This window comes from Notamacropus eugenii, chromosome 2, assembly GCF_028372415.1.
Source record: "Notamacropus eugenii isolate mMacEug1 chromosome 2, mMacEug1.pri_v2, whole genome shotgun sequence".
NCBI classification, from domain to species: Eukaryota; Metazoa; Chordata; class Mammalia; order Diprotodontia; family Macropodidae; genus Notamacropus; species Notamacropus eugenii.
The window spans coordinates 462,321,823-462,348,487 of record NC_092873.1 but is presented as its reverse complement, the minus strand read 5'-3'; the positions used below and the strand labels follow the sequence as shown (position 1 = coordinate 462,348,487).

The following is a 26,665-nucleotide window of genomic DNA, read 5'->3' as shown; positions in this document are numbered from 1 at the left end:
TGAATTTGATCTCTTCTGAGTTTATTTTTATATACTTCTTTTATGTTTGTTTCTCCATTTGCGGGGGCATTATATCTGGGAAACTTAACTAGGAAGACTTGATCCTTCTAAGTGAGGCACAGTCAGAAATTCTACCAGAGAGAATATTTTGTCATACTGACTCCAGATATCTCAGAGAAATTATTAAAAAGATCAATTTTCTTAGGAATTACTAGTATCAGAAAAGGTCTTACCATCCTATCCTTCCATAATATGAACTATAGCTTTGGTTTGAGAGAGCCACATATGCTGGTTGTTCTTTCCTAATTTATGTTGGACCACACTGGGGCCACTCAAAAATTTCATAAACCTCAGTTCTCAATTCCTGCATTTCATACTCCCTCATTTGTAAACTTAATGCTAAAATGTCATGGCATATCAAAGACTACTTGTTTAGCCTATTCATTGGGATTTCTCATACTTCTAAAAGAATTCTTTGAAACATGAAGCATGGTGCTTTGATCAATGTTAGGTAATTTTTGCATTTAAAATATGTATATACATCAGAGGAGTTTTTCTCTTGTCCTATATCTCATTTTCCTTAATAGTTATTTTTTAATAGTTTTTTTAATAGTTCTGAATTACTTAGCAGTTGAAACAAAGTGATTAAATGAGTTAATTTTCATTTTACTTCTTCTCTCTTCAGCCCAGGAGAATTAGTGCTGTTTCTGTGGCAGAACGAGTCTCTTATGAAAGAGGAGAAGAACCTGGGAAAAGCTGTGGCTACAGTGTACGATTTGAGTCTGTGCTTCCCCGGCCTCATGCCAGTATTATGTTCTGTACCGTAGGTCTGTAATAACTCTTTGGAGTCTTTGGCTTTGCCTTGTCGTTGTCTGATAGTTAAATTGTGGTGTGTGCCTAGGAGATACAGATACCAATGTCATAGAATGATAAATTGGAGATGAAAGGGGCCTTAAAGGTCATTTAGTCCATCTTCCTCAGTTCTTTTGAGACTAGATCTCTCAGGCTACCCGTTCAGTAGCCCTTCTTGAATCTATGTCTTGTTCTATTTCTTATTGACTTGAGCCTGTTAACCTGTCTTGGACAGCTTCCTCACAGGGCTCACTGCATGGGGGCCAGATTTGGTATGACCCTAAAAGGTCATTTCCTAGGCCAAGCTCATCTGTAACCTCAACCCTTTCTGGTAGCAGGAATTATAGACCTGTACACCCTATCTCATATTGTTCCTTCAATTTACACATGAGAAAGCTGAGGCTCAGAAGTGTGGTGCTACTTGTCTAAGGTCACACAAGGGAGGCAATAAGTGACAGCTAGGTTAAACCCACAGTTTCTGACTTCGAAATCTTACTTTACAATATCAAAGGATATTGGAAATAGTTGTTTTGGTACCCCTAGTTGAGAATTCATCTGGAATAAAGAATATATTATTCATTCAGATAACTTGTTATCATTTTGAACTAACATTGGGATTGGCTGACTTGAAGTAATGAGTAGTAACTGGGGTCTTTTTGTAAAGCCTTTGCTGGATCACCAATTGTCAGGTATGTTGTAGAAGGCATTCTTTTTTTAAGCTTATATGTTGACTGGCATCTTGAGGTGTTTTCTAGCTCACATTCTGTTAAATGATTTCTTTCCTAGTAGTATATGTAATAAACCAATTAAAATTTTTTCTTAAGTTAGAGAAAATAAGCATTGAAACTGAGTAAATTGGGGCATCCTGTGTACTTTTTAATACACGATTTCATTTCAGACTTTGAATTTTCTAATTTACATTTTCTAGTCATTTTTGCCCATTTATATGTTCATAATATTGATTTAGACAACAGGATTTGGAGCTGTTGTTACACATTTAATTTTCCTTAAATATTGTCGATGTTATCTAATAATAATAGCATTTTTGTAGTACTTTAAGCAGCAAAGCACTGCACATGGTATCTTATTTGAGCCTCAAAACAACCCTTTAAGTTGGATGAAATTCCCATTTTAAACTGGAGGAAACTGAGATACTCAGGTTAAGTGACTTGCCTAGTTACTGTGTGACTAGGTTGTGTCTTGGGGGCAGGAATTAAACGTGATTGATTTACATTTGGTATGCTTTTAAACACCAACGTATGATATTTCAGTTTAGTTTATTCTGATTTTTATTTCAAGGTGTACTATTGAGGAAATTAGAAGCAGGCATTCGTGGAATCAGTCATGTAATTGTAGATGAAATCCATGAAAGAGACATTAATGTAAGTAACTTTGAGGCTTTTCCCTCATCCTGAACTTTGTCAAAGAAAACAAAAGATGCTTTATTAAATGGAGGGGCTGTGATAGAAATTTCCTCATTTTCTGAAGGTGCACATTGTCTAATCTTTAAAAATCTCATCCCTAATATGAGGTTGTCTGACTGTTCATTAACAAGACACCAAGTAATCTTTTAGCTTTCTACATTCCATAAAGGAATGATACTTTTTTCAAAGAGGTTGTTTCATTAGATTTTGATCATTGAAAATATTTCTGGTTTTTTAAAAACTCTTCTACACTTGGAAAAGCAGTTTTTTATTTTATAGGTTCTACTACTCATTTTCTGCACATATGTAAATTACAAAGTATGACTGAAGTAATGAGCTGATTTTTTTAAAAACCTTTTGATGATGATTGCCTCTTTCAAAATAGTGTCCTTTGGAAACTATATAGTTGTTCTAATGGCATTATTAGAATATTTTAGACATTTGTCTGTAAAACATGTCACATTGTTCTAAATAACTTATTTTTAAAACAGAAATTAACATTTTCTTTTTCCCTTCCTCACTAAAATTAGGGAGAAAAAAGTCTTTATAACAAATATTCATAGTCAAACAAATTCCCAAATTGAACATGTCTTAAAATGTCTCATTTTGTATATTGAGTTCGTATCTTCTCTTTAAATAGTTCAGTAACAAGTCACATTCTTTTGACAAATCTTGTGGATGGGTTTGATTTTGAGTGTTATAGTTAAGTGTAATTGTCAAGCAGATTACAACTATACACAGGGAATCTATGATTTTATCTGATATAGGAACTCCTGACATACTGCAATTCATCTCTGACTTGTATAAAAATCCTAGTTTTTTCTTTGAGGTACAGAGAGATTGAGTGAACTGCCTGGGGTCACCCAGCTATTATATGTCAGAGGCATTTGAACCCACATCTTCATGATTATTAATCCCATCACACCTTTCATTATATCTTTCTACCTCTGGGGTAAATACCATATTTAGCAAAAAATTTCATAGAAAGTACAACCAGGAGAGCATTATTATAGTTAATAACATACAGAATCTCTCAACTATTTTAGAGTTTTTGTATAAACCTGATAGATTACACAGGAAAATCAATAGTGATATTGTTTTTTCTGTCCACATGAAATATTTGACATAGTTTTTATATAAATTTTCTTCATAATCATTCTTTTATGGGGACTTGAAAAAGTACATTCATTTATAACATTCTGTTTACTATACCACATTGCAACAAAATTGTCCAGCCTTGAAAATACTATTGCTAGATATGAAGTATATTGCTACATTGTTTTGTTATAAGTCACTCCTACAGGACACCAAAAACTGTTCTTAATTCATTTTTACATCTTGTAACTTTTTTCAAGAAAAAATACATATATTCAGTGACAGGAATACCAAGAGACTTAAGTGAGAAGTAACCTAGCTAAATATGTTTTGATATTAAAATTGCTTACATATTGTAGTCATATGACAAAAACGCTCTAAATCAGATTATAGAGAAACAAATCAAAACAACTCTGGAATACCACATCACACCTATCAGATTGGTTAACATGACAAAACAGGAAAATGATAAATGTTGGAGAACATGTGGTAGAGCTGGAACACTAAGTCATTTTTGGTTCAGCTGTAAACTGATTGAACCATTCTGGAGAGCATTTTGGAATTATGTTCAAAGGGCTACAAAAATGTGCATGTCTTTTGACCCAGTAGTACCATTTCTAGAGTTATATCCTAAAGAGACCATGAAAAATGGGAAAAGGACCCACATGTACAAAACTATTTATAGCAGCTCTTTTTGTGGTGGCCAAGAACTGGAAATCGAGGGATGCCCATCAATTGAGGAACGGCTGAACAAGCTGTGTTATATGAATGTAATGGAATACTGTGGTGCTATATGAGAAATGACAGACAGGTGGATTTCAGAAATATCTGGATAGAACTATATGAACTGATGCTGAGTGAAATGAGCAGAACCGGCAGAACATTATACACAGTAACTGCCACAGTATGTGAGGACTATTTTTGACAGACTTATCCCTCCACAGCAGTGCAGGGACCTAAAACAATTCTAAAGGATTCATGATGCAAAATGCCATCTACATCCAGAGAAATAACTATGGAGTCAGAATGCAGAATGAAGCAGATTGTTTCCTCTTTTGTTATGTTTGGTTTTGTTTAGTTTTACTCATGCTTTCTCCCATTCATTTTAATACTTCTATGAAACATGAGTAATGTAAAAATGTGGTTAAAAAGAATGTATGGATAGAGCCCATATAAGATTTCATGCCATCTTGGGGAGGGAGGAGGAGAAAATTTAAAATTTAGGGAAGAGATTGTTGAAAATTGAAAACAAATAAATTTGGAGGAAAAAAAGGAGTAGAGCAGAAGGACTTGAACAGATATTAAAAACTTTGCAAATAAAAAAATTACTGATAATGTTCTTTTTCTCCCATCTGTCTCCCCAATTTCTGCAGACTGACTTCCTTTTGGTGGTGTTAAGGGATGTAGTACAGGCTTATCCTGAAGTACGCATTGTCCTCATGTCAGCTACCATTGATACCAGCATGTTCTGTGAATATTTCTTCAATTGTCCTATCATCGAAGTTTTTGGAAGAACTTACCCAGTTCAAGGTTAGCTACTAAATTGAAAATACAATGGTGAGAGGGGAAGGGGGGGGGGAATCCATGCAGAATTTTTTAAACTTCTTTATTATGTAATAATACCGATAAGTTTTTGTTTTTTAGTCTTGTTCAACTCTTTGTGATGCCATTTAGAATATTCTTGGTAAAGATACTGGAGTAGTTTGCCATTTCGTTCTCCAGCTCCTTTTACAGATGAGGAACTAGTAAGTGTCTAAGGCCAGATTTGAAGTCAGAAGAAGAAGTCTTCCTCACTCCAGGCCTGACACTATCAATGGAGCCACTTAGCTGCCATTGTACTGGTAAACGTTCAAGATAACAGTGTTAAAGGTTAATTACCTTAGCAGTTGCAGAGCAGTATTTCTGAAATACTTGTTATGGTAGGTAGAGAAGTTGAAGACTAGGTATAGGCAGCAGAACTTTGACTTGTGCAACTACTGAGGGGCATATATGGTCTGATATCTAAGAACCAATTAGGGCTTAGTCTTGGCTGTGCCTGATTTATTGTGTCTCTTTGAGCAAATTGGCTAACTTATAGTTTCAGTTTCTTCATCTGTTGAAAAAAGGGATTAGATGATAGTTTCAACAAATTGCTTACGTCTTACAAAAACTGAAGCTTTCCGTTTTTAGACCAACTTTGTTAACTGTAAATTAATGTCCAGCATACATAAGTAGATGGGCAGATAGGTGACAAAGTAGATAAGTGTGCCAGGCCTGGAGTCAGGAAGATTCCTCTTCTTAAGTTCAATTCTGGCCTCAGACACTTAATAGCTGTGTAACGCTGGGTAAGTCACTTAATCCTGTTTGCCTCAGTTTCTTCATCTTTAAAATAAGCCGGAGAAGGAAATGGCAAACCATTCCAATATCTTTGCCAAGAAAATCCCAAATGGGGTCACAAAGAGTTGTACACAACTGAACAACAAGAAAATACTTAAGTAGAGGACGTAGTGAAGGGGTCAGTCAAAGTTAAGTAGTAAAGTCTTTTTAGGTACAAATGTATTTTGAACCACTGCTTGGAAGCAGTTATGCAGTTCATGCAGTAGAGTTGGTATTAACACTTTGTAAAACTTCATTTTAAGGATTACAGAAACATTTTCTCACTCCTTCACAGCCTTGTTAGATAAATAGCGCAATGAAGGACTCTTGAGTATTTTTGTCTCTGTTGTTCAGAAGCATGGGTGGAAAAACCTGTGGTCATGTAGGGGTTAGAGCTGCGATTTTTAACTCAAGTCTTCTGGATACACAGTCAAGTATTCTCTCTACTACACTATCTAAGAGACAGGGGATTGTGAATATGTGAAGTAATGAAATCTTTAACTACAGTGATTTTAAAAGATTACAGTTAATCTGAGAAACCAAAAGTTACAAAGAGGAAAAGCATATTGGTTAGCATTGTAGGCAAATGGAAATTTCAGGTCCAGCTTATGGAGAAATTGTAGGTTTCATTCACTGTAAGTCACAGAGATAATCTCTGAGTAAAGATTTTTTTTTTTTAAATCTTGTGGTTTTAATGTCACCTTCATTTCCCAGTATACACTTTCCTCCTCTCAGAACCATTGATTTTATACAAAGAATTAAAAAAAGGAGAATGCTTTTGGTTAACAAACTTTTATTAAGTGTTTACTATGTGCCAGGCATTTTGCTAAGTGCTGGGAATACAAAGGTCTTTTTCAGAAAGCCTAGTCAAAGAGCTCACAGTCTATATGAGAGAACAGTTCTAAAACATGATAATTCTAGTGCCATCCTTAATTATTCCCTGTTTATACTGTTTAATATGGTTTGTGCACATTTGTTTATTTGTCATTTTTTCTATTAGATTATGTGTTCTTGAGGGCAAGGACTGTCTTTTGCCTTTTTTGTATTCTTATGCTTTTAGCATAGTGCCTAGCACATAGCAGGCACGTAAAAATATTTATTGCCTACTGACAGGATATATATGGGATATTAAACATGATAAACAGATAATGGCCCTAGCATTATAAACAGCATTACAAGGCCTCATACAGGATGGAATTTTAGGAAGTTAGAGGGCAGGAGATCTGAGAGAATTCTGGGAATGGGAAATAGCCAGTGAAAATGCAGATAAGAAGATAGTGAGCCATAACATGGAAGCCTGCATCATAGTGTAGTTGGAGGAAAGTGTATAAGAGACAGACCAATCAGAAAGCTATTATTGATAGTTGAGACATGAGATCTTCACTCTAGTGGAGGCATGGTCAGAGGAGAGAAAAGAGCTTGTATAAGCTGGGATGTGCTGGTAAATGCTTAACGGTCAGCCCTTCTGGGGGAAGTGTGCACAACTCACTTTAAAGTTTAATTTGCATCATTGTCAGAAAACTAGACAGTCAACAAAACATTTGCTGATTTCTAAATCAGTAAATGCTGTCACTGAAAATGTAAAATTAGTTCTTGAAAGCCTCTTGGAGCAGACTCTATCCAGAAGATTCTTGTGCATGACAGATGTTTAGGAAGGACAGGACTTGGTAACAGAGTGGGTCTAGAAAAGGGGCTGATTGAGGAGGTTGGTGCTCTCTACAAAGCTAGTACATTCAGGAAAGGGGAAGGGCTGAGAGGACAAGATAAGTTCAGTTTTGGACATATTGAGTCTCCATGGGACCTCTAGTATAAGCTGTCCAGTAAATACAAGACTGGAAGTCAGGAGAAGGAGACAGGTTAGGTCTGGGCAAGTGTACTTGGGAGTCGTTCATCGGCATCAGATTCTGAGAGCTCTCCCTGGCAATTAAGAAAGTCTAGGAATATTTTGATCAACTGAAATGATGAGGGTTGCTGTTCAGAACTGTTTCCCACTAGAAAAACTGGCAGAGGCAACTCATTTAACTGAAGAGGATTTCTTTAGTAAACAATTTGGAATCTCTTGAGTGTGTCCCAATGAATGAAAGGCCATAGGTGTTAGTAGCTGGTGGGGGTTGGGTGTTATAGACTTTCTGCTTAATACAACAGAGTTTCCCAAAAGTCTTAGTGAAGTTCTAAGGCTTTAGCAGCTTAGAATTGCATTAAGATTTATCCTTATTAGAATGATCAGTAGGGTCAAATAAAACAACTATGTTGCTGCCCAGGGAGATGAAAACTGAGAAATAATCATTAAGTTGACTGATGTCAAACCAATTTGTTGGACTTAGAAACATAGAAATAAGATTGCAGGACATTGAAGGAATGTTGAATATGACAGATTGCTAATCTGTTCCTTCAGATCAGTTTCATTTTGAAGAGTGATTGGTCATTTTGCGCTGTTACTCTTTGTTCCTTTAGAGTATTTTTTAGAAGACTGTATTCAGATGACCCAGTTTGTTCCTCCACCGAAGGACAAGAAGAAAAAGGACAAAGATGATGATGGTGGTGATGATGATGATGTAAGTGGATTTTGTGACTATTTTTTCAATTAAACTCTTCCCTCAAAAAAAAGAAAAAGAAAAAGCTGTGTAACAAATAAGCAGTTAAAATAATTTTTTGTCCATTACAATCTCAGCATCTTTCAGAGTTGTTATCTCATCAAGTCATACAAGTCTTAGGTTTCTTTGAAACTCCCTTCAGTATTTATATACCATAATTCTTTTCAATCATTTTCCAGTTAATGGGGTACTCCCTTAGTTTATTGTTTTATGTCACCACAAAACACCACATTGAATGTTTTTTGTGCATAAATGTTAGGACATAGAGATAATTGAGCTCACGGCAGCTGATGATATCACCAAGGGAAATAGTACAGAGAAAAAAGTTGGATTAGGACCAGAGATTTGGGGTACACCTGCACCTAGTAGTCACGCATGGTCTAGATGAAGATCTATCATAGGAAATTGAGAAGGAAAGATCAGACAAGTAGGAAGCAAATCAAGGAGGAGCAGTGTCAGGAAAACCTGAAAAGAATAGTTGACAGTGTCCAAGAATGCAGACAGGTCAAATAGGATTAGAATTGAGAAGTCAGTTTGGAGGAACAAGTTTTAATTGGATGGTGGTGAAGTCTGTAGCTAAACTACAAACACTTAGAGGAAAATACTAATTGTAGAAAAAAAAGGAAAGGCTGTTGGACAATAGCTAGTCATTCATAATTATAAACATTAGAGAAATAAGTGATTCTGTGAAAAAAAACCTCAAAGGGGAATATATTTCACTTGGTAGAAAGAAGTCATAGTTAGACATTTCACCACTAGTTAAAGAGTTCTGTTTGATTATAAATATTCTTTCCTCTCACAGGAAGTGTTTAAATTGGGTGGGGAACCTGGGGCCTCAAAGCCACATGCAGCCCTTTGACTGAATCCAAACTTCACAAAATAGATCCCCTTAGTAAAGGATTTGTCCTGTAAAACTTGGACTCAGTCAAACGGCTGCACCTTATGGCCACAGGTTCCCCACCTGTGGTTTAGATTATCATAGTCCATAGTTTGAAAGATCACAACAATCTAAGAGTCCTTAGAAATGAATATGTTAAACTGAAGGAAAAAAGTAATGGCTGTAGTCAGATGAGTATAATTTTACTAGCTAGATTATATTGTTGCCACCACCTCGCCACTCCCCTTTCCCCCCATCATGTTGATAGCTGTTATATCTAGAAAAAGGACGGTGCTATATTGATGAGTTATAATTTTGGTGGGGGGGAATTATCTTTCAGGCAAACTGCAACCTAATCTGCAGTGATGAATATGGTCCAGAAACAAAGCGTTGCATGGCACAGATGAATGAGAAGGAAACTCCATTTGAACTTATTGAGGCACTTCTGAAGTACATTGAGACACTTAATGTTCCTGGAGCAGTATTGGTTTTCCTTCCTGGCTGGAATTTGATATATACTATGCAGAAGCATTTAGAAATGAATGCCCATTTTGGTATGGCTGTCTGAATTTTTCCCTTGTCTCACAGTAGTAAAGCATATGTGTGCCTGTGTTCCAGGCATTGTGGGGAAAGACATTGGGAACCAAATGTGGAAAAGACAGAGTTGGAATTGTAGACTGATGTTTGGTGTATATGAAAATGCAAGTAGTAGGAGAGGAAATTTAAATCAAATTCTTGGTTTCAATTCAGTATCTCCTATTTGTGTTTTAGGAAGCCACCGATATCGGATTCTGCCCCTGCATTCTCAGATTCCTAGAGAAGAACAGCGAAAAGTGTTTGATCCAGTACCAACTGGAGTAACCAAGGTAGAAATCAATAATAAAATTGACAGTGTCCAGTAGCCAGTGTTCATATACTTATATGATATGTACAATAATTATATACTTGATTTTCAATCAAGACCATTGGAAATGACTTGAATATAATGCCTGTCTTAGCACGGTGCCTTGTCCACTCTGTGTAACAAAGCATTTTCAGTTTTCTGTTTTTCAAAAAGAGCAATTTACCCTATTCACATAAAGAATGTAGGCAATTAATATTTTAAATTACATTTTTAAAAATTGACTTTGTCCTTTTCATACATTTTACTTTGTTCTCCAGTCAGTTGACAAGTACTGGGAATTTTGTCTCCAGCTGTTTCCTTTACATATTGACTGCGACCACCCTACTTCCAGCTGTCTTTTACAAACTTTTGTTATGGTTTCCTTTCAGCTTTTTCCTCTAATCCATTCTTCATGTAGCCATCAATATATTACATAGCAACAAAATTCAGGGATGTATAATGTGATAAAAAATAATTCTAGTGCTTAATTCAAATACTTACTGAACATTTAACTGTGTGTTCCACACTTTGCTAGATACTTCGGTTAAAAATAAAAATGAAATAGGTCCTTGCCCTTGATGAGTTTATAATATCTCTGGAGAAAAATATCGTGTATGTAGATGTACAGACACAACTCTTTCTCTAAATACACAGACGCATTCTGAGTAGATATAAACTGCAGGTCTGACATTGTTTTTTCCTTTGATCAAAAGCCTTTGGTGGCTATACCTATTAATTAGAGGAAAATATAAAAACTCTTAAGCCTAAAATCTAAGGTCCTCCTCTGTCATGATCTAACTACCCTTGCAGCCCTGGCTTCATGTTATTTTTCTGTATTAATATTTCTACTCAGAATTCTGAGGCAACACTTGTCAGACAGAGGTGTGTAGTATATCAAGTGATGTAATGGCTAGAGCACTGGGCTTATAGTTAGGAAGGTTTGAGTTCAGATTCCCCTCTAGTAACTTGCTAGCTGCTTACCTCTGGGTAAGTCACTTAACCTCTCTTTGTCTCAGTTCCTGTATCTTTAAAATGGGGATTATAATACTAGCACCTACCTCCTAGTCTGATTGTGAGAATAAAATGGGGTATTTTAAAGTACTTTGCAAATACTGAAGCATTATATAAAGGTTAGCTATTATTATCAAACTGTAGTACTAATTGTTTCCCAAATTCAAATTGGTATTTTCAGCTTTCATGTTTTTTTAAAGGCTTTCCTCTATGCCTAGAATGTATTTCCTCATCTTTTCTTTTCCTTGAGGCTTAAATCAGATGCTGTTTTTTTCCCCAAAGCTTTACCATGTCTCCCACAACTGAATGTCCTAGAGTGCTTTGACTTTATTTTTTCCCATCACACTGAATATTTCATCGTTTGCTGTTTAGTCTGATAGAATATAGCTTCTTTTTAAGAAGAGACTCTTAATATTCATGCCCAAGCATCTAACAAAATAATATGCTCTTGGTAGGTTTTTAATGTTTGTTGAGAAAATCCATCTAACTCTTTTCCTCCACAGGTTATTTTGTCCACAAATATTGCTGAGACCAGCATTACCATTAATGATGTCGTCTATGTTGTTGACTCCTGCAAGTGAGTTCCTAATGTACTGCTTTTGTCCTGAAAACAATAAACACAGATAGATCATCTTCAGTTTACAGTTTTCTCATACTATTCTTAGCTGCATTGCTACCGTAGGAGCCTAAGTCTTTGATGTATTTCCCATTATGATTCCTAATTTGTTTCTGAGCAGTATGTTGTAGTGGGTATATAATTATAGAGCTGTAGGTAATGGTTTTTGGTGTTTAAAGAGTACTGGGGAAATAAGGGGTTATTTTCTAATTCTGTCTTGGATTAGTTAAGGAATCATTAAATAATGGCATCCTGTATAGTTGTGGTTGTTTGGATGTCACCTCAAGTGATTTAATCACAAATAAATAATCTGGTAATGTTCTGAAAACTAGAATTTCCAGCTCCCTGTTATTTCTTATTTTTAGGCAGAAAGTAAAACTGTTCACTGCACACAACAATATGACCAACTATGCTACAGTATGGGCATCCAGAACAAATCTTGAACAACGGAAAGGACGAGCTGGCCGTGTACGACCTGGGTTCTGTTTTCATCTCTGTAGCAGAGCTCGTTATGATAGGTAAAACCATATGTTGTATGTATATACAGAAGGATTTCAATTTGAGTATCTGAAAATTTATTGTTTCCGTGGGATATTAAAAGCACTTCATTAAAAATGTGTTATACCATGCTAAAAAGTTAAAAAGAAACATCTGACATTCAGTAAATGAGACAATTGAAAAGTACTCTTCACAAGAATGCTCAAATGAGTTTATGTAAAAGCACGCTGCACAAATGTGAGATTTTTTTAAAATAGAGAACCATGAGTTCTATGATGGCAGTTACTGATTTAACGGTATTTTATTCAAAATTAATTGATAGTTTGTTTTTACACCACCTACATTTCCCAGCATAACATTCCAACCAAATCTTCCAGTGCCATTCCTTATAATAAAGAATCAAACAAACAAAAAAAAAAGGAATGATTCATCAAATCTAACCTGTACATCAGCCAAGTCCAATATCTTATGTAGTTACACATCCATAGTCTCCCACATAGAAGAGAGAGGGGGGAGGTACATTCCGATAACTCTTGGAATTAGGCTTTATTAAAACTGGGAAGCACCTCATTTTCTTGTTAAAAATAAACATTGATGTCTTTTGTTTTTTGTAACCTACGTTTCCTGCTGTAATTTTTTTTTCTCTTCCCCTATTCCATACATAATGTGTTATGATAAGGAATTTTTAAAAAGAGACAATTCAGCAAAACTTTAAAATCTGCCATAATATGGAATGTTTTATACCCATGGATGTTTTAACTCATGCAGAGGAGCTGGAGACATCTCTTATGTTTCTTTAGGGACAAGCTTAGTTTTATATTTTATATCATTCACTTAATACTTAACATTTATATAATGTTTACACTGTGCCAGTGCCAGGTACTGTACTAAGCACTTTATGGGTAGTATCTCAGTTGCTCCTCAGATTTCTTACCTTCTTGGTATTATCCCCAAATAAGAAAACTGAGATAAAAATACTAAGTGACTTGCCCAGGATTATGTGACTAGGTGTCTGAGGCTGGATTTGAACTCAGGTCTTCCTGATTCCAGGCCCTGCACTCTATCTGTTGTGCTACCTTACTACAATTCTGATTGTTTTGCTGTTGTACTTTTCACTTAAATTATAGGCATATTGTTTTCCTAGTTCTACTTGATTTACTTGGCATTAACTTATTTTCATCATTTATCATTTTTAAAGCATTCTAATACTTCATTTCATAATTAGTACACACACTTTTTTTTAGTTCTAAGTTACAGTGAATAGAACTATAAATATTTTTTACATATTTTTCTTTTTCTGTTTTTTTTTTTTTTTAACTTTCTTGGGATATGGTCCTAGTAGCACTACCACTGGGTTAAGGATACTCAGTTTAGTGACTTTGGAGAATATAGCTCTAAATTGCAGTGCTGCTTTTCCAGGAAAATTTTGGTTGCCTGTCAGTTGGAAGTTTTATCTTTGGATATTTAGATATTGAGTGAGGTGGACTTGCTGTATTTGACCTGGGGGGGGAAATGGAACTTTTTATTCGTATTCCTTGTTTTGGAAACATGGAATGATCTTACCTTCTTGAAGACTATACTAGCAGAGCACAGACTCTCTTACCAACTTCAGAAAGCTTTGAGTAAGAATTTGATTAAATATTTTGTAGTTATCTCTCATTTTTTGACTAGCCTAACTTTACCAGAAGGTTGATAGTTCAGTAATATATTTTTTTAGCTACAGTAACTCATAAAAGTGTTAAAGCATGCCCAAAGGGATATCAGGTTTCCTAGTAATATAGTAAACATAATGATAAAATCTCAGATTTGGGAAGTTTTAAGATAATTTAGGATTTTTAGTTACTATCATAAGTTTACTTAAAACGTCCTCAAATTTTTAACTGTTTTGAAAGTCACCTTTCCAGCCATTTTTTAAGAGTATCTTTCTAATAATTAAAAACTGTGGGATTAGAAACTGAAGATGTCAGTACAGGTCAGAAGGTTTGATATTTATGTAATCTTTTTAACCCTAAGGATGTCTCCAGAACCCCATGATATTTCACCCAGCAAAGCTTGAAAATAGCCCTCATTGCTTCTACATGTCTTACCTGTAGCTTTCTGGTGTTAAAATTAAAGAGCTCTAGGAGTGACTTGAAGCTCTGATTTCTTGAGAACCTCATCTGGAAAAGCCAGTTTGGGTTAGTGACTATTAGACACATGACAAGCTCATTACCCTAGATGGTAGCAGTGAAATGGGAAGGTGGTTAAATTTAAGGTAACAAGAGGGCTCTTTCACCCAAGGTGTTGATCACTTAGAGATATAAAGTCAGTGGTTAATTTTTGGCTTTCTCCTAGACTCGAAACTCACATGACCCCTGAAATGTTCCGAACACCGCTGCATGAAATCGCTTTGAGTATCAAACTGCTTCGTTTAGGAGGAATCGGTCAGTTCCTGGCCAAAGCCATTGAACCACCACCTTTGGATGCTGTGATTGAAGCAGAGCACACCCTCAGAGGTATTGGTATCTATGCTTGCTCATTGGTAGTTTCATGTTAGCTAATATCTTTGAAAAGTATTCATGGTAAAAGTTGCAGGGTACTCATGACTCTGTGGAACCAGTAGTCTTAAGTCATTTGGTATGAAAAGTTCTAAGTACCATAATGCCAAAAATTAAGTATGTATCAGTGTCAAAAAGGAAGTTCACTTTGGAGAACCAAGTACTGGACTATGGGCTACTTACGTAAAAGTTTAATGTAGTATTCATTCTGTTTGGTAAATGTCTAATAGTTTGAGGAGTGAATGTTTTTCCAGAAAACACTGACCTGGCTTTTGTTCTACACAACAGAGTTTGTATCTTGCTTCATTAAACCGTTTACTCATTTTATTCCTGCTGACAAAAATATCATCCCTACAGAGCTTGATGCACTGGATGCTAATGATGAGTTGACACCTCTTGGACGAATTCTGGCTAAACTCCCAATTGAGCCCCGCCTTGGCAAGATGATGATAATGGGTTGTATTTTTTAGTAAGTATATTCTTACTGTTAATTAGATGGAAAATTGGTTAGAGGATGACTTGGAAGGGGGAAAAGGGTGTTGAGGAAGAATAATTGCACACAGATGGAGTTACATGGCTTATATGAACAAAGGCTTATGGACAAAGTCATATATCCATAAGTGGGCTGTAGTGATAGGTTTGGGATTTTTTTTTTTTTAAAGATATTCAGTAAGTGGGGAAAAAATGAATGACTCCAAATTGGAGCTAAATTATTTGAGTTGAAGAGAATAGAGCTGCACCAAGAAAAAAATACTAACTATTTCAGAATAATAGTTAATTTGTCAATAAACATTACCTACTATGCAGGTACTATACTCAGTGCTGGGGATATAAAGTCCCTGCCCTCAGGATGTTTACAGTCTAATGGGAAAAGACAGTATAAAAAAGGTTAAGAGAGGGGACAGGGTTAATCTATCTGAGGACATGGTGGAGAAGACAGAAATAACTCAGAGTCGTGCACCCAGAAGAGAAAGGAGATGATCTGACCGAGGCTCCCTCCTTAAATGGAAGGTTTTAGAATTCATAGCTCCACCCTCCAGTCAGAGGCTCTGAGGGTACTGATGAAGTGGAGTAGGCCCCAGGTTGATGGGATATTGTAGGCTGATGAGGTTTTCCTAAGGCCTGGTGGACAAGGCAAAGATGGCCCAGAATTGTGCAGCCTAGTGGGAAATGAGGTGTGGAGGTGTCATTCAGAAATTATATGTATCACAAAGAGGTCATGTTGGGGTGGTATGGTAGGTTTATTTTGTTTAAGAGGTGAAATGAGAAAGGAAAGCTATAATCAGTAATATCTTGTTGCCCTTTACATGTTCTTGCCTTACATTATCTTATTTGAGCTTCACAACTGGATTTTGGGAGGGGTAGGTAGTACAAGAATTTTAAGTATTATGTGGAGAAATTGTGGCCACTGATAAAAGGTAGCTTCCTTGATTAGTTAAAATAAGAATTCTTTAATATTATTTCAGGTACCCACTTTTGACAGATCTATTACGACTGCTGACAAGATTCCTAACCAATTCTCTCTCTGCTTCATTTTAGTGTTGGGGATGCTGTATGTACCATCTCTGCTGCCACTTGCTTCCCAGAGCCTTTTATCAGTGAAGGCAAGCGCTTGGGCTATGTCCACCGCAATTTTGCTGGAAACAGATTTTCGGATCATGTGGCCCTTTTGTCAGTGTTCCAAGCCTGGGACGATGCCAGGTATATAAATCAAATGAGAGAACCATGCATGCAGGGGATTTTAGAAGAGTGTCCTAAAACTTCTGTTGTGGGAACCTAATCATTATCCATTTTCATATCCTATTTTTTCCCCTTTTTAGAATGGGTGGAGAAGAGGCAGAGATCCGCTTTTGTGAACACAAAAGACTCAATATGGCCACACTCAGAATGACTTGGGAAGCAAAAGTTCAGCTCAAAGAAATTCTGGTTAATTCTGGGTTCCCAGAAGGTAAGACTCATACATTCCTAAGATAAATATTCCGGTGATTATGTGTATGACTTAACAGTGCCCTCTGTGCCTTCAGGCTTGGTTTCCTCTCAGAACTGTTTTGAACTCAGTGGCAGTGTTCACAGTCCTGCACTCCTGACAAAGTGAAAGTAAGCATTGAAAGACCACCACAATAATTGCAATGTTTTTATCTGTAACTACCTTTTCTGAGGAACATTGGAGATGATACTCAGAAACTTAGGTGTTAACAGTTTAACTCATTTCTTTTTCAGTAGTGATCCAAGAGAGAATGATAGGCTTGTCTTCTGTCAAACTGATGAATTACCAACACTATTGTTAAATTTTAAATGACTTCAAACATACAGACAAGTTCTCAGTCGGCATGAATTAGAATAGAATTCTAATAGTTTATGTTGCCAAAATAATGACACATGCCCCACCCCAAAGTGATTTGTTGATGGAATTGGACCTGAGTTTTTATACTTTTAACTCTATAGAATGAACATTTCATTGAGCAGTTACTATGATGTCACTGTATTCAGTCCTGGTGTCTAGGGAAGATAATAAATAAACAAAATGGCTCCTCTCCACCCCCATGAAATTTACAATCTAATAATACATGCAGATTATAATGTGGATGAATTCAAAAGTGAGATCCAAAATGCTGTGAGCTATTCAGTGAAAGAAAGATCATTGCTGGCTAGTTAGATTAAGACTCTTTTCTCCCTAAATACTTTATCTTGATTGAAAAAGTTCTAATATCGAGTCATTTGTTTTTAGTCTAATAAGCCAAAATATGGTTTGCATATGTTGTGGCACTCAGCATTTTCTGTATCTGGTTTTAAAAGAGCCTTGTTCTGAAGAGGCATTTAAAAGATAATAGTTTTCCAGGAGAAATACTGAGAGTTATTATTTAATAGAAAGGAAGATACCGTATTTGAATGGCAGTAAAGCAGATGGGAAAATATTTTGTATTTTAAGGAGATGGTTTATTAGATCATAGTAGGGAGCTCTTTAAAGCTCTACTGAACTTTATTGGCCTCGGATTTTCATAATTGGTTTTCAGAATGAGGGGTATAATATTCATTAAGGTGAAGTCACTGCAGAATCATCTACTCTGAAAGTTGAGTCAGCTTGTTTCTTCAGAAGTGCCTGCCCTTTTACCGTGCTTCTCATTGTACAAGCTTAGCTCTTGTTGTGAGAACGGAAGAATTTTGCCAACTGTCATCTCAGAGAGAAGGAAAGGGAAAAAGCATTTATTAAGTGCCTTCTAGATGCCAGGTGCTGTGCTAAAAGCTTTTAAATACTGTTTCAGTGCTCTAAGAGCAGGGACCTTTTAGATTAATGATAGCTGATAAAATATAGGACCTAACCCAAATTAATAAGCATTTTCTTTTCCCCAAGACTGTTTTATTGTTAATTAGTCTATAATTCAAGGACTTGCAATAAAGAAACTTACCTAATAACATCAGTGTACATCGTCCAAAGTCTCTTGAATACTTTGGATAGCTACATAAATATATGGGGAGGTATCCAATTTCTGATTCTTCCCCCCTTTATTTTTTTTCTGCAGAATGTCTGATGACACAGGTATTTAATAACACGGGACCAGATAACAATTTGGATGTTGTCATCTCTCTTCTGGCATTTGGTGTATACCCTAATGTCTGCTACCATAAGGAAAAGAGGAAAATTCTCACCACTGAGGGCCGAAATGCACTTATTCACAAGTCATCTGTTAACTGCCCCTTTAGCAGCCAGGACATGAAGTACCCATCTCCTTTCTTTGTATTTGGAGAAAAGGTAAGAAGAGAGCATTTTCTAAATGTTTCTGTTAACAGGCTTCATTTTGGTCTATTGAATTATTTCCTTGTATATTGAATTGCTTAGCACCTCTAATCAAACTGTTTCTTTCTCTATCTGCAGATCCGCACTCGAGCCATCTCTGCTAAAGGCATGACCTTAGTGACCCCCTTACAGCTGCTTCTTTTCGCTTCTAAGAAGGTCCAATCAGATGGGGACATTGTGTTGGTTGATGACTGGTATGACCTTTTCAAGATTGTATCAAATCTTAGCTAAATGTTTATAGTATAGGGCTAATAAGAGGATGCCTCAGATTTGACTGAAAAAAAGCCACTAACATCAGTCTGAACCAAAATTCACAATTTGCTTCTTGATAAATTGCTTCTGAATGCTATTTTACTGAGATTACCAAAGATGGTTGTTATTTTTCTTAACAGCATTAGCATAGCTGTATAATGTGCTTTTTTTCAGTAGTTGTAATTCATAATATAAAATTCTTCTGGAGATGGAAGTGGTTGAAATAATTCATTTGTTTTCCTCTCACCCCTATACTCCCCTTCCTAGAAGGAAAAATAGATGTGTAGTTGTCAGCCATTAATAAATGAAGCTTTGGGATCCCCTTGTAAAACTTCTCAAGTTCTTGAATGTGCATGGCATTGAAATATGATAAAATGTGGTTCCCTAAGCCTGTTTTTCCAACAAAATGGTGGGCACAAGATGAGCCATTTTCCTTTACTGGTAAAGAGGCTCTGGAGGAGGAATGGGGTTGCAGGTACACATGCAAGCATGCACACAGGTATGTGCAGACACACACAAACACACACAGTCTTAGTATCACTCTTAGCTATTTAGAATAATGTGGTATAAAGGAGAAGTGGAAATCCACTTTCTGGCATTTTCTCTAACATTTAAAATTTTCATTACATCTTTAATTTAGGATCAGATTGCAGATGTCCCATGATGCTGCTGCTTGCATAACTGCCCTCCGAGCAGCCATGGAGGCTCTGGTTGTTGAAGTAACTAAAGAGCCTGAGATAATCAGCAATTTGGATCCTTCAAATGAGCGTATGTTGAATATGATTCGGCAGATCTCTAGGCCTTCAGCTGCTGGCATTAGTCTCATGATTGGCAATGCACGGTAAGTTCCATGTATTTTTCTTTTAAGATAATGATAAGTATGAAATAAGTCACAAAAATTCCTCATGTGCCATTTAGTCTCACCACTAAAAACCCTGCTACCTGCCTCTGAGAGGAGCAAAATTGATTCGTACTGGGTGAGGACTAAAATCCCAGACATTCGGGATGGTGCCTTGTACTCATTGTGTTCTGTTATTGCACAAAGTGAAAGCGTGTGAAAGTAAAGTCACATTGTTTTCTCAATAGGTAGGCACTGGGTTAATCAAATATGTTTTTCTTTAAAAGGATCCTATGTTTTTAATGCATTAATTCAAGGCTTCTTTTCTGTGTTTTGACTAAAGAACAATTACTCTGTATAACTTAAAGGGTAATTTGAGATCATCGATTTGTGAATATGCACTTGCAAATTGTAGAATGCTATGTGAACACTTAAAAGATTTGTCAGAAAGACTTTGCTATTAAATAGGAACTGCTAGAGCTTTTGCTCTGTTGGTGTAGTATTGTAGTGAAGTCAGCTTCACACTGATATAGCAAATGAAATTGTTTATGAAGTGCAATTTAACATAAGCAGAAGATTAGATTATAATATTTAATATTAAGTGTTTATTGTGCTCAGAACACAAGGTGTAAAGCATTTGCAGAGATACACCCACTTGGTGCAAGAATATTCTGTCTGTGTATGTATGAAGGAAGAATTAGACAGGGGGAAAGAGGCAGGAGAGCTTAAGTGTTAAGAGGCAATTATAATAATCTAGGTAAATGATAATATGTCATGATCACTATGGGTACCAAAGCAGGATATAAGCATCGCATGATTTGGGGAGGTGGAATTGACCGAAATCCATTGATTTCTTCATCTTACTTCAAATATCAAAAGATTACTGGCCTTTGGTGTGTGTGATCATAGAGTAAGTTAGATGTTGCTACAGACAAATTACATGGCAAGCCACAGGTTTAGAGGGAAGGATGGACTTGGTTGTATTGGTCAGGATTCAAAATGTACATGGAGTTATTTGTAATAGTTGAAGCTGGTGTGAGTGAATCAGATTGCCAAAGGAGAGAAGGCTAAGTGATCACACCCTTAATGGAACCACCCACTTTGGAGGTCAGGAAGCAGATGAGAGAGGCAATCAATGAGATATGATTTAAGTTAGAAGAATGTTGTCTGTGAAGGTTAAGGAAATAGAAGGGGGAACAGAAAAGGACAGAGGCAAGAGCAGTTTGTGTTGAGTGGTGGGACCTAAGCTAGATTGCAGAGGAGCTTAGGAGAGGGTAAGCATAGAGGTCTGGAAAACAGTGACAGGAACAAGGCAGGTGGGAATTTTTTAGGATTGAGACTTGAATGTGGTTGTAGGCAACTGAGAAGAAGGTGGGCAAGAATGGGATTTAGGACTTGGGGATTATTGACTTGAATGAATTGTAAAGATCTCTTTTGTTTAAGGAGAGAGTGAGGAGAGGGTGATTATGCTGAAAAAGGTTTGAGGATGGAGTTTGGGGGTAACTATATAGCCTCAGATGACTTTTATAAAAATCCATTTAGAAATTGTTGAATTAAGTAGCTGCTGGTTAGTGTTAATATTTTTGTGGTATCAAACAGGTGAATTCAATGAAATTTAACTTGAACTTTTTGATTCCTAATTCTAGCAGTAAAAGCATATGTTGTATGATGTAGGTGCTTGTTTTTATAGGCAACAGAAAAAGTTGATTTGAATTGTTTCCTTGGTAGCTTTTAGCTAACTGATCCCAATCTCTTGAGAAAAGGCTAGAATTTGAGCTTATAATTTCATATTGCAAAACATTTAAAAAAGGAACAAGTTACTGAAAGACTAATCATTGCTTCTTGGTCCAGCAGCCAGGTTACTCATTTTTTCTTGTATTTTTAATCTCTTCTTCACTGGCCCCTTCCCATATGTTTGCTTACATACATCTCAGTTCTAATAAAAAGAAAAAAGTCCTCTGGCTAATCTTCTTGATAATGAGTAACAAATTTGAATACTTTTTGTTTGCTATGTTCATTTGCTATGCCTTTTTCCAGCAAAAGATGTTACTTGCCCATACTTGTTGCTGTCAATAATGCATTGACAAGTAGACACAATAGTAATTTTCAATAAGCTGTAAGTTTCAGTGAACTGGAGAAGATAATATTATTTTTATTCTAATAGTAATCTTTGCTTTGTTAGTATATTTCATATTTTAAAAAAATTGATCACCAATTGAATTAGTTTGGCCATATTGGATCCTATACTTGATTCTCCACATTTGTTAAAATTGTGTTTTCTTTTCCTAGGTATGGAGATGGTCCTCGCCCACCCAAGATGGCTAGATATGACAATGGAGGTGGATTCAGAGGTCGAGGTGGTCAGCGAGGTTCTGGCTATCAAGGTGGAGGATATGGTGGGAGAGGATATGGTGGGGGCTCTAATTCTTACCAAGGAGGGTATGGAAGTGGAGGAGGATATAGAGGCTCAGGTGGTGGTTATAGAGGATCTGGAGGAGGCTACAGTGGAGGAATGGGTGGAGGAGGATATAGAGGATCTGGGGGATTCCCTCGAGGAGGGAACAGAGGTGGTTATGGTATGGGTTTTGGAGGTGGCTTTTGAAGAAATAATCAACTGCTTTCAGAGCTCTCTCTTCATCTCCCTAGTAGTCAATACTAAAATATGCATGTTACATTTTTTCAAGAGATTTGTTTGCTGCCATTAAGGCTAAAATCTATTTTCCACTCACTGTGTTGTTCAATGTAGTTTAAAGAAAACTAAGTATGTAGGTATAATTGGTGATTTTGTTTATTATGTAAAATATTGATGATCTCCTATTACAGAGTACCACAGTTTGTATTATTTTGTTCTTAATAAAAGTAAGTTTTGTTTTTTGAAATTAATGTGATATTTTCTTGGCTTTAGTTTAATACTATGGAAAATAAAATATTACACTGAACCTAAGTCATGTGTTTAATCATTGCTTTTTACACATTTAATTACTTTGGGGAATAGTAATTATATTCTACCAGTTAAACTATTAGAATTAATCTAACTTTAAGACAAGCTGTTCCAAAGCATCTCTTGAACATTAGAAGTCAGCACTGTCGTGGTTATTAGGTTTTGTTTTTGGAGGAGAGCAAAATACAAACAGCACTCTTACCAGGGAGTTAGCATAAATAACCTTGAAATAAAGATGTTTCTGGTATATTACTAGCCAATGCATAATTCACATTGCTATTTACATCTGCAAGAGACTAACTTGATCACAGTCTAGAGCAGAGCTTCTTAACCTGTTTTGTCTTCATGAACCATAGATTTTTATGCAATCTAGTGGAGGCTATTAATCCCTTATCAGAATGATGTTTTTAAATGAATATACTATATCAACTTATCCTTTAAATTCTTAAAAAAATTCTCAGCCCCCCAGGTTAGGTCAAGTCAACAAGCATTTGTTAAGGCTCTGTGCTAAGCATTGGGGATAGAAAAGCAAGACAAAGCTCCCTACTCTCAAGGAGCCAAAGGGGGAAACAACAAGCAAACAACCATGTGCAGACGACGTCGACAGAATAAACTGGAGGTGACCAGCAAGGGGCATCAGGAAAAGCTTCTTGTAGAGGTTTGAAGGAAGCCAGAGGAAGGGTGAGTAAGGAGAGCTTCAGGCACAGGGGACAGCCCATGAACATGCTCAGAGATCTGAAGCTCATCCCACTTCAGAACCTACAGTGGGGGGGGGGGGGGGGGGGGGGTGCTGCTGCTGCTCATGTCAAAGGCCCAACATTGGTTTTGTTTAACTGTCTGATGTGGGCCTCCTAAGCCAGATTGTCCACCAGTGATTGCACCATGAGCAACCAGTAATGTTTCTAAGTGCTCTGGGGAGTCCAGTATAGCTGTGAAAAGAATTTTCCAAAGAAGTTGGCCTTGTGGCCTGGGTTCAGTTTTGGAAGATTAGCATGGCAGAGAAGTACTTGCCCAGAGAAATACTGACCTCCACAAGAGCTGTTGCTGAAAGTGGAACCCACATGGGTTGCTAAAAATCAAATTCCTAGACAGTATTGCTTATTTTTGCTTCTTGCAATGATGTAACTTAGTGCGGCTGGTCATGAGCAGCCACTGTCAGGCAGTGGATAGACCCGGTAGCATTAAAGTTTTTGTGGGCATTTAAAAGATATAAAATTTTAATAAGTTCAAGAAGATCAGTACTTGCTCATTTGTTTCTCTTGAAAATATTGCATGTTTTGTGTTTTGGAAAAATATTTGGATTATATTCCTTCCACAGCAAGGTTGCAACCTTACCTTACTTCATCAGCTATGATTTTTGTCCATTTCTCAAGAGCTTCATGGAAGGATTTACCCAATATGCTGGAAGCCCGAATTTTTAGATCTTTTAGTGTCTTGAGAATATCAGTATGGCACTGCCACCACTTAGTGAAATTTTGCTTTCCTAACTACTGCATCTCCTTTTAACTTGATCACAGCTATGCTTAATTGTGTTATTTTACACTTCCTGAACTCAAGCCATCAGCAGTATGCTAATCCCACCGTTGCACTTTCTGTTGTCATTTAAATTTTTTTTAATGTGAGGTGATGACGATGTGACTCTCAATAGCTCTGGTGATAAAATGAGTTTGTCAATAGTTCGTTTTGTGTTGTGCTTTCAAAATGCCTTTCTTCCCCCCACAAAAAAAACCATATATGTACATAATGCCTCTGTATTTTAGGATTGTAAGATCAGTGCTCTTCTTGGCTAATATGTGATCATTGAAAATTGCTGAAATTTCCAAATGAAATCCAGCCACATCAATCCTAGGTATATCTTTTACCTGTCTTGCCTGTACAAGAAATGCTAATGGACAAATTAAGTAGGTGATCTCTCAAGCAATGCGTTCAAAATCTGGGCTATGTGCATTTTTTATCCATTTTTGTTTGAGCAGTTGAGCCAGTTTCATTATGGATTTCAGTAAAACTTTACATTGTTCTGGGTCTTGTAAAGTTGGTACTCGTGATCTGCAAATAGCATGTGGCGAACCTCACCATTAATAGGAAATCCTTTTGGCCCTTGTACAAGTTTGAATTGTAAGGCCCTATGAGAACTCGACCCTGAAGCCAAACCCCTACTGATAATGAAAATCTACCTGAAGTTATTCAGTGAATAAAAAACCTGCCCTCTGGTCATACTCTTCCCCATCCCAGTGATTCTGAACATCTGGCTGTCCTTTGAACCTAGTCTGTTGTACCAGGTAACTTTTCCGTCAACAACTGTTACTTTTTAACCCCAAGGAACATCATAGTCCTGTGTGGGGTATACCCTAGTAGTCCCCACAGCATTTTTTAGCTTCTTTTTTTGTGTTGTCTTAATCCACTAAACTGTAAATTTCCTTGAGGGCAGGGACTTTTTCTTATTTTGTATCAAAGGCACAAATTTGCTGGATTATCTCCTAAAGCCGGATACTTTATTTCTATTCCCATCAACCCAACTTCCCTAAAATCTGTCTCTAAAGCTATCCATTATGCTCTTTGGAATGCCTACTCCGTAGGCAACAAACTTGGTTTCACCTTAAATCTTTTCCTTTACCACTCCTTTCTTCTGATTCTGAGACTTGGCTTCCTCCTGATGACACAACTTCCCTGACCTGCCTTTGCAGCACTGTCTGCATACCCCCCAACTCACTAGTCAAGGTAGAAGAGCTAGACTACTCCTTCCTCCCCTATTGCCACTTCAAGGTTCTTTCTCCCTCCCTTCCACCATCACTCAATAATCAAAATTCTGGTAGCTACTTTCTACTACCATCCTGCATCCTGCCCCTTCTATAGTGTGTTCGGCGTCTGACTCTTCCAACTTCTGCCCTCATACCAGGGGACTACAATAAATTGATATTCCTTCTGTTTACACTCTAAACTCATAGTTCTTCAGCTTACTCATTTCATATAACCTATTCCACCCTACCCCAACCACATATAAACATGGTCAAAGCCTTGGGTCTTCCCATCAACCACTTCCAAGTTCATGAACTCGAAAGTCCCTTATCTGATCGTAATCTTGCTTTGCCTTGCCACCTCAAATTCTGTTGTTTATCCTCACTGTGACCTCCAATCCCTCTATCACTTATTTCTTCCCAATCAATAAGCATTTGTTAAATGCCTGCTATGTGTCAGGCACTGCGGTAAGCACTGTGGATACAAAGAGGCAAAAGAAAGTTCCTGAAGTTTACAAACAAATGAAGGAGACAACATGCAAATACATACAAAGCAAGCCATATACAGGGAATTTGTACTGAAGAAGGATAAAAGAAAATAGGAAAGAAGAGGACCTGTGCCTGGCAGAGCTGATGATGGTTAGGATGGAGCTAGTGACAGCATCCCACAAAATGCTTCTGTCACTCTCAAGAGTAATATGCTAGTATCATAGCAAGTACCCACAACTGTCCCGAATGCCATTTTCAAGGAAACCAAGATAATTTCACAGCATAGAAAAGTGAAAAGGACATAAATTTCATATCAGAGGAACATGGGTTTGAAGAATGGTTCTGCTATGAGGGAGTACAAGTCTTAGGGTGATGATTTTTCATTTTCTATTTTAATTGGCTTCCTTTTAGGCATCTTTTAATTTATATTGTTATAATTATATATATTGGGGGCTTTTGTATTACATTCTGGATCAGTTCATAAAAATCTTACATTTTTCCGAATTCTTAAATTCATTTTTCAATGCATAATAACATTCCATTATATTCCTCTATCACGGGTTAAGTGGCTGTTCCCCAAATGATGAGCGTCTACTTTGTTTGCAGTTTTCACAAAAGTGATATGAATATATTGGACCTTTGCTTCTTTGTTTGACTTTAGTGTGTATGTCCTTTACTTAGATTCTTTGCTTGCTGGACACTTCTGGTTCTCACACCTCCTAGAACCTCACACTTTCCTCCATCCCTTTATTGTTTCTGCAACAGGTGGAACCAACTGGTAAATCCTATCTCCAGTGGCCCTCTGCTTATACTGATAACCTACATACAAGCTGATAAATCAAGACTGTCTTCTTTTAACCTTCAGATTATAT

The 26,665-nt window shown here is 36.7% G+C and overlaps 1 protein-coding gene across 3 annotated transcripts in view; it reads left to right on the top strand.

The window, feature by feature from the left end:
- The window catches only part of DHX9 (DExH-box helicase 9), a 38,272-nt gene extending 15,700 nt beyond the window's left edge, over positions 1–22,572 (top strand). For all 3 annotated transcript variants that reach the window (XM_072648438.1, XM_072648437.1, XM_072648439.1), the window contains 16 exons: positions 686–827; positions 2,152–2,234; positions 4,745–4,901; positions 8,181–8,281; positions 9,538–9,751; positions 9,969–10,063; positions 11,595–11,668; positions 12,073–12,225; positions 14,540–14,700; positions 15,100–15,211; positions 16,282–16,443; positions 16,563–16,690; positions 18,264–18,493; positions 18,617–18,732; positions 19,431–19,631; positions 21,918–22,572. In XM_072648438.1, coding sequence (XP_072504539.1) covers positions 686–827; positions 2,152–2,234; positions 4,745–4,901; positions 8,181–8,281; positions 9,538–9,751; positions 9,969–10,063; positions 11,595–11,668; positions 12,073–12,225; positions 14,540–14,700; positions 15,100–15,211; positions 16,282–16,443; positions 16,563–16,690; positions 18,264–18,493; positions 18,617–18,732; positions 19,431–19,631; positions 21,918–22,230 — 2,442 coding nt within the window. In that variant the 3' untranslated portion in view covers positions 22,231–22,572. The remainder of the gene's footprint in view (positions 1–685; positions 828–2,151; positions 2,235–4,744; positions 4,902–8,180; positions 8,282–9,537; positions 9,752–9,968; positions 10,064–11,594; positions 11,669–12,072; positions 12,226–14,539; positions 14,701–15,099; positions 15,212–16,281; positions 16,444–16,562; positions 16,691–18,263; positions 18,494–18,616; positions 18,733–19,430; positions 19,632–21,917) is intronic.
- The last annotated feature ends 4,093 nt before the right edge of the window (positions 22,573–26,665 follow it).